The 8,799-nt window shown below is 41.9% G+C and overlaps 1 protein-coding gene across 2 annotated transcripts in view; it reads left to right on the top strand.

Moving 5' to 3' along the window:
- The first annotated feature begins 879 nt into the window (after positions 1-879).
- The window catches only part of LOC111647639 (uncharacterized), an 11,024-nt gene continuing 3,104 nt past the window's right edge, over positions 880-8,799 (top strand). The window contains exon 1 of one of the 2 annotated variants that reach the window (XM_023397268.2): positions 880-1,002. In XM_023397268.2, coding sequence (XP_023253036.1) covers positions 987-1,002 — 16 coding nt within the window. In that variant the 5' untranslated portion in view covers positions 880-986. Of the gene's footprint in view, positions 1,003-2,399; positions 2,419-8,799 lie in introns of those variants that run through there. The other variant, XM_087171483.1, reaches the window with a different exon arrangement.

Genomic DNA, 8,799 nt, shown 5'->3' with positions numbered 1-8,799 from the left:
CAGTGCCCTCCAAAAAACACACAAATAGTACATATCTTCTATGAGTCTAGATAAACAGGGATGTCACCTGAAACTAGTCTGAGAGGAGGAGGCAGACAACTACGAGGAAGTCATTCTAGTTTGAAGTGTTTTCTTTTTTCTCATGCTGCGACTGGGTGGATGTCAAATTCAGAGGAGCTTCAACAGGAGGGACGTGGCTGTGGTGTAACTGTCATCATGGGAGTGTAACATTAATGTCTGCGTTGGACAGTTTTAGCCTTGCATGTGGCTGAGTCTCTCTGATGTTTCTTCTTCTAACCATCTTGATGCTCTCTGCTCTTTCACCTGTCCACCTGGAGCAATAAGGTGGTGGGCGGGGCACAAGGCCTGATCCACATGTCTCAGTCAGGAAGTGAGAGGAGATGAGTGAAAGCCTTGTTAAACCAAATATGAATCATAGCAGAGGATATTTACAGAGTTTAAAAGGACTTTCAGCAGTGATACAGGGTGGAGATTCATTTAAAGGGGTAACAAGTGCAGGAGAGAGAGTAGGAGAGGCGCAGGAGGGTTGAGAGGTTCAACACAACATCTTTCCAAAACTCTCAGTCTGAGTCTTAGAGAATTATTTTGTCAAACATACTTAACAACACTTAATATTTTTTATCATATTTTTTATCCAGATGTACCAAATATACAGTTAATGTGTTTACAGGACAGTCAGCTGAAAAACACCTTCAGATAATATTGTACATACTTGTTTAATTAAGTGACAGTGAGATAAAGGACAGAGATCTGTAAGCAAGTGACCTGGTTCTGTGAGGATGTGAAGCCACTGAAACCTTCACACAGGTCCTATTCCTTTTCTGTCTTTTCCCCCGCCCACCCAACCTCATTCTTTCACTCTCCTACTCTTACTCTTACTCTTACTGTCTTCTCACATCCTCATTCACCGCTTCACCTCCTTCACCCTCTCACTTCATCGTTTATTCACTCCATCTCACCACTGGATGATCAGCTCAGCAGGTAGGTTCACACTTTGGCTTTGCTTTTATATTGGTTTAGTCTCACATAGAGTGAAATGTGTGCAGTAGCTTCTTTGCTGATGACGTTACTGTTTCCCGCTCACTTTGACTCTCTTACCTCTCACACACCACGTCTCGGAACCAGAATACCATCCACATCCTTGTGTTTGCTCTCCATCAGCCCTATTAACTAAACATCCTGTCTGGTCAGTCCTTTGACCCTCCCCTCGCTCTCAGCCCTCCCCTCATTTACAAGTTCCTAGTTTTCCTTTATTCAACAACCTCTTACACTTTGTGTTTGGCTGATCTTTCTGTAATATTGATTGAATTTTTTCATGTATTAGTGTATCATTTCAAAAAAATATCTTCTATATTGAGTTAGACAGCCAGAGCCAGAGGCATATTGTTTTCAGGTTGCCCGTCCATCCGTACGTCTCCCTCTCGTGGGCATGACATCTCAAAAACGCCTTGATGGAACTTCTTCAAATTTGGCACAAACGTTCACTTGGACTCAAGGACGAACGGATTAGATTTTAGTGGTCAAAGGTCAATGTCAGTGTGACTCACAAAATTCTCTTTAGCCATAACTGTAGACTTCACACAGCAATTATAACAAAATTTCACACTTATGATTCATACTTTCTATGACTCTAGACAAACAGGACTGTAACCTGAAACTAGTCTGAGAGGAGGAGGCAAACAACTGTTACACTAAACTCCAGACTAAAAACTTGTTGTTGTATAGCTGTCACTCATGTTGTTCCACTACTTTACTGAAGCTCTAACATGTTCACACTGAATTAGACATTCAAACTTGAATGGTGTATTTTGCACCATTGCCAGACGTTCAGTCATGTACAGGTTGGCGACTCTGGGATCGCCACTAGAATCTGAAGGGAAGTTCTGGAGGGTTCTACTGACTCACATGCTCCTGTGGCTTAAGAACAACAGTGACTCTGATGTTTGGATGCATTATGGTGGTTCAGGGCAGTGTACTGGGTGAAGGAGTGTGAGGCCTTTCCCCTTGTGGTTTATTGAATAAGAAAGATGTGCCACAGTTGTACCATGATGCCTCTGACAGCCACCTGCTTACTGGCAGTTGCTTTTAAATGCAGAGCTGCACGAAGCTGCAAAACTCCATTTCCTGTTATGTTACACAGACGTGTGAGGCGCACAGACACAACCACATCCTGACTCACTTTTGTTCCTTTTTGCATATGCACATTGAGCGCCAAAGGTTGTTATAGTATCTGTAACCATCTGTCATTGGGTCCTACTGAAAACACCTCCAGTCAGAGACATGCAGTGACAGAATCCTGCTTGGCAACAATGTTTTATATTGAACACCATGTGGACAAAGTCAGAAACTGAATGACTACAGACAAGGCTGGATTACCAGTTGGATCCGGACTCCCAGGTTTGATTAATCTCAGATTTGTCAGATTTGCACCACGGAAGCACAGTAACAACTAGTGCATCAGGTCTTCCACCCCCCGACTTGTGGTTCTGGTCTCATAGAGGGACTCAAGTCTTATGACCCTTTATTATATTTCTTTTTTTCTGCGTTAGCAATAAACGGATGGGAACCTTGCGTCATATTATTCCACCAGAACTGAAGGCTGCAAATAACAATTACTTTGTGTGAAAAAACAGTGAAAGAAACCATGAACACCAGCTAATATTCTCCAGCAGCTGGCAACAGTGACGTTTCTTCTTTTCTTTTTTTCTGGCATTTTTGCTTAAAAAATTACTCACTTACCAAATTGGTGGCAATTAAATCAAATAAACCATTAACTAATTATTTCAGCTCTAGGTGCCTGGACAAATAATGAGCTGATTTTATAGTGGAGTGAAAAGGGGCCCAACAACAAATTATTGCCCCGCGGCCCCTCAAAGTTAATTCAACTGAAAAGATGAATTTCTCTGTTTAGTTTGAGTCTATTCACCATCTGTCATTTAATTCTGCAGTTTTTACCACAGATGTGATCTTTTAATCAGACTGAGACAGAGAACATGTATATGATGTGGTCTGGCAGCGTCAACATAAAAAGCTGCTATCATTGTCTTATCACAGTGATAGACCTTAATGCAAGAAAAAAAAACTATGAAAGGCGCTGTGCATGTTCACCAAAATTGTGCTGTCAGCCCATTTGCAGTAGCCTACCTTTGTGGCCCACAGGTTAGGAACCACTGATATACATAATTAATCAATTACTAAGTTTGTAAATTCTTGTCCTGCAACTAATTGGTTGCAGAATTGGTAAACTGACAACTGTGACATCCTGCTGCACCTCATGAGCACCTATGGTATAACATAATGAGGGACAGGCTGGAGTAGAAAACAAACTTACCTTTCTGAACTGCACAGTTATGGATGGCTTGTATTGTCATCCACAGATTATACTTCCATCTACGCAGCTCATCCTTATAGGGTCGAGTCAATCCCAGCTGACACCTGCTGAGGGAAAGGTACACTCTGGCCAGTGTATCACAGGTCTGACATATAGAGACAAACAACCACTCACACTCACATTCACACCTACGAGCACTTGGAGTCACCAAATGACCTAATGTGCATGTCTTTGGGCTGTGGGAGGAAGTTGGAGTACCTGGAGAGAACCCATGCAGACACGGGGAGAACATGCAGACTCCCAGATAATACAGTGACCTCATCATGTCATACACATATATGAAGGTGAATGCTGAATGAGGTGCTGAGGAACACAGCAGCCTGTTTATTTTCATTCTTTTAATCACACAGGAAGAACAATGTAAGAGACAGATATGAGCTCCATTGTTCTGCTCTGGTTACACTGTAATCAGTCCTGATCATCCACTGCTCTTTTCCAACAGAGACCTTCAGAGAACAATCTGTATCTACGACCTACTAGTCAGTTCTTTGATTCATTCTTCTGATTCAAGAGTAGCTGTCTGTGTCACCTTCGTACAGTATACAGTATGTGTGACATCATGAGCCCACTGAATCATGTTAGTTTTATTGTCCATAGCTGTGCACTTGAGAAAGGTACGTTTGTTTTCTATTCCCTTATGAGCTGCTGCTGCTGCGGCGGACTAAAGGAGGATTCAGTTCTTCACTTGTTCAGGTCCGAGCACAGACTGGTGTGAGGACCATTTTGGAATTGATCTGTTTATTGTTCTTCTCAAAAAATGCATTTCCTTTTTGAGCCTAAACATGAGCAAACTTTGCAAAGCCTGGTGAAAATACACGCGTTTTATGTGTCTTGCACATGAGTGTGGCAAAATGGCTCAATAGCGCCCCCTAGAAAATGTCAATGAGGACTGCACTCGCCCTACATTTCATGCCAAGACCTACAAAAGCCTCTTGCACCCATACCATGAACCCCACAGGAAGTCAGTCATTTTGAATTTACCACCAACTACTGGCAGAACCACTCAACGCTGCTTGCAGCTTTAATTCTCACAAAGGACTCTTTACTTGTACAGGACTGTCTATTCCATGTCCACCAGCTGAATGTTCATAATGTTCAATAGAGAGAAATAAAACTGTCCACTTGTTCTTATTCTTAATCATAGCACGGAGTAGGAGACGTATGCATCATGAATCCGTGGAGTGAGGGTGTAGCCTGCCTTTCACAACTAACAGTAGTAGTGAACTGTTCCACAAGACAATGACTCATTTAAAAAGTGGACCCACCCACACCTGACCTTTAAAGTGGTTTTCCCGGTTTCGGACGTGGGGTTTTTGTAAGCTTCCCATCACACTTACCACACTGCATTACTCAGATGAGCTGTTTGAGCCAGACAGAGCTAAGCATAGGTGTGCTTGTGCATAGTAGTAGTTGAATGGTTCACAAACTGTAGTTCCAAAATAAAGGTCTATTTAACGGGAGATAAAGTGGTGAAAATATTCAAAACGAAGCTTCAACTCATGTTAGCTTTTTTTGCTGCAAGTGAAGTGAGGTGGCTAAATCAGGTTTTTGTGCTGACCCCGTCCACAGCAGCTCGTCACTCAGCTTCTGAAGCCACGGCTGCTGTCACTGAACACGATCGCGTTTTTTGGTGAATGGTGAACTGAACGAATCCGTTTGCAACTTGAGCGTGAACATGAGTGTGTTCACACTGTCTAACTTTTGGTTTCTAACATATCAGGGAAAGTCCCCCCCCCCCCCCACTCACATGGTGACACACAGAGGAGTTACCGTGGTTGAGGGAGGTGGACAGACATTTTGGGGGGCAGGGGCTCAAGTGAGAAAAAGGGCACTTTTCATAATTATTTATAGATAAAAATGTTTTAAAACAAAAAGTTAAATATAGTATCACATCTCTGACTTGCTTACAGATTTATTTAAATGCCCCTACACTCACACAACTGTTTAATACTCAACAGATTTCTGCAAAATTATCAGTTCACACAGAGACAATGGTCTTCATTAGTATTCACTATTTCTAGTTTTATCACAAGAGCAGGCAACAACAAAGGAAACTATGCCCCACTGTTTTGTAGTCTATTAGTTTCTAGTATATACTTAGAATAACTGACTGCACCAGGGAGAGCGACTTAGTGAACAAAGAATTTTCAAGAATTGCACTGACAATGAATCCTTTGAATCCTTCTGGTGGTATATTAAATTAAAAAAATAACAAATCTTTACACAAAACTAAAAAAAAAGGCTGTTCTCTAAATAAATAAGCAAACCAATCAGAAAGCCTCTCTTAGTCTGTGCATGGCCTCCAGAGTCAGGACCTGTTGCATCTATCGAGTTGTTGACCTTTGTCAAACTGTGGAGTGCACCGAGTATCTAACTAGACTGTGTCTCGCCATCGCCCCTAAATCTCCTGTGTAATTCCAGAGAAAGAACATCCATGAATGATTAGTACACCTTCTCTCTGCAGTAGTCCTCTGCTGACTGGAAGGAGTGGCTCTCTGTGGCTGCAACAGTTCTTCGTCTATACTTTGACACCCTTCTCTGCCTGTGCTGTCCTGGGGGACTGTGGGGAGGCTGTGTAAAGCATCAGAGTTCCTATCTCAAGGCAAAGCATAAACTCAAAGTCGATGGCTGTAAGTCGAGGGCCTTCAGGGCTTTTTCTCTGCATGCCCAACGTGTGTCAGAGAGCTTCTGCGGTTGAATTACACCCTCTCCAGGGTGCAGGGCTCTTGGCATTTCACACATGCAGTGTCTCACATAGAGCTTCTCTACCAGGTTGAAAAAGGTAATGAAGTGTAGGCTTGATTTTGCACTTTCAACTAAGACCAGATTTAAGCAATGCACATACAGAGCCTTGTCGTTGTGTTGCAGTATTCTTGACTGCAGTAATCTGTATTGACCACTCATATTGGCAGCGTCGTGATAGCCCTCACCACGCATGTTTTGGATCTGTAGGCCATTGATCTTTAGCAAATCAAGAATTGTTTTCTTCATCTCCTCACCTGTTGTTTTTGACACACGCTCCTTGACTTCCATTTCACACACATAAGCCCAACAAAGGAGACCTGCTCGCCTGTATTCACAAAGCATCTTAGCACTAAAAGTAGCTCCTAATCACACCATCAACATACAGGTTGTGTTGATGCTGCCTGTACAGCTGTAGACATTGTTGTTCAGTGTCCAGGATCTACACAGAGTCATGGATCTTCATGGAGAGTGACCTGATCAGGGGAAATCCTGGATGTCACCTGGTGGGGGTCAGGGGAAATCCTCACACACCTCAAGCCACAGCTGGGACCACAGCTACATTACAACAGGTACAGCTACAACAGACTGTGGCTAATAGTCTAGCAGTTTGCTTTAGTTCGGTCATCTAGGACAGGTTCGTTTTTTTTGTTTTTTCATTGAGAAAATTAAATGTTTTTATAGTAAAATTAAATTCTCCCAACACAAACCTGATCATACAGATGCATTTTGGAGAATGAACTACTTTTGTAAACAGCTCCTAATCTGTTATTATTTCATTTGCATTCATTTATTTCTCAGTATTTCCTTTTTTTATTATTCCGGCGGGATGTTGCAGATGCGTTTTCACCGGCACAGACGCTCTTTCATCTTCCAATTGCTGTGGTTCCTGCAAGCGAGCTCGTCCATGAAAATTGATGTCAGCCACAGCAACGGAGTAGTTCCTTACTAAAAGTTGGTCTCAGCAGCTTTGTGAAGAGGACTTAGGAGAAAACTTGTAGTTAGAAACCTTTCGTGTGACTTAGCAGTACTTAAGTTAAAATGCTTTGTGAATACGGGCCCACACACATACACACACACACACACACACAAATAACTGATGGTGACAAGGACTTAGTTACATTGTGAACCTTCAATTCCTGTCTGTACCATGTATGTGTTGTCATTGATGATCTGTTAACATACAACAAACCAATAGAATGAATAGTTATTCATATGGAACCTACAATCAAAATGATGCAGTCACTGTTCAATGCAGGACACTACAGGCAAAAACACTCTTTTTTTCATTTACTGGTCAATTTTGATATTTCAGTTTATTTTGCTTCCATTAACATGTCTTCTTTCACAGTAAATTCCTCCAACAAGCCAATTTGCATATTTCAACATTTCAGGGGGAAATACTGTCTGGAAGTTCCATAGTGATATCTTTTAGTTACTTTTTTATCCTATCCACCTGCAGTGCCGTGTAAATTGCTGCATTTTAATTAGTTAATGCCTCATTTGCATATAAAGGTGGTGATGGTGATGATGTTATTAGATATAAATTTTATTATATTCACCTGTAGTGTATCCGTTTAAGTACAGTACATTAGCATCATGCCTACCATGATAAATCATGATATGATATAACATTTATTTCCTTTAATAGGACTGAAAGAGTGAGAGAGGGAGCTAACCATAGCTAATTAACTTATTACATTAGCTAAGTAGCTCATGTGTGTACGTTAGCAAGACACAAGTTAGCTATATTTGTTTTTGTCTTTTGGCTAATTAGCTGTAAAGAAGCTCCCATGGATGTCTATGTGTGCACGTGCCAGCCGTGGTTACCAAACAGCTCCATAAATATAAATGCTGCTTATATAGATGATGCTTTCTTGCATGACAGTTCACAAACGGCAGATAGATGTAATAAGTGGTTTATCCTTTGGAGTAAAATCACAGTTGTACTTTAATATACAGTAGATACACTTGATCCGTTTCCCTTAAACCAAACAACAAACCCTTCACGGGTCCACCAGACCCCACTTCTCTGGTGGTCTCAGTCAGAGTGCAAAATATACAATCTGATAAACTGAGGGGTCAACTGTTTCTCTGGGGTGAAAGGGAACTCAGTACAGTGGCTCAGTGAGCTGAAGTCTTACAGTCCTCACAGTATCTGACTTGATAAGCTAAAGCTGTCAAATAATTAGTAGTGAAGAAGAAAGTACAATATTCCCCTCTGAAATGTAGGAGTGGAACAGTGGCGATTGCTCTAAGACTGCAAGGGAAGCTCAGCTTCCCCTAAAATGTCAACAAAATAAGTGGTCAAATATGTGCTGTTGTGTGAACATTTCATTGACTAAATATGCGCTAGATCATTGGATAAATGCTGGGCTTTGTCCCGCCCATCGGACGCTCAGCGTCTCTGGGGGTCTATGGGGCAGTGGGCTGGCCCGGACGCTCGGCTTCTGCATGATGATTGGATGATCTGTCTGAGGCTGAATCCCTTTTTGATTGACAGCGAAATGAGCGAATCAGCGATCTTGAAGTATAAGCATCCACCGGAGCAGTTTTCAAGTTTTTCATTCCATAGTTCGGAGTTGATCTGGAGACGTTACTGATCCTCAGCGACTTTGTCTTTGTTAAAAACGACTAGCGTTGTG

This window comes from Seriola lalandi, unplaced genomic scaffold (genome assembly GCF_002814215.2).
Source record: "Seriola lalandi dorsalis isolate HSWRI2012SDOR001 ecotype SW California unplaced genomic scaffold, Sedor1 jcf7180002055006, whole genome shotgun sequence".
NCBI lineage: Eukaryota > Metazoa > Chordata > Actinopteri > Carangiformes > Carangidae > Seriola > Seriola lalandi.
The sequence above is the reverse complement of the archived record's forward strand: the minus strand, read 5'-3'. Positions and strand labels throughout refer to the sequence as shown.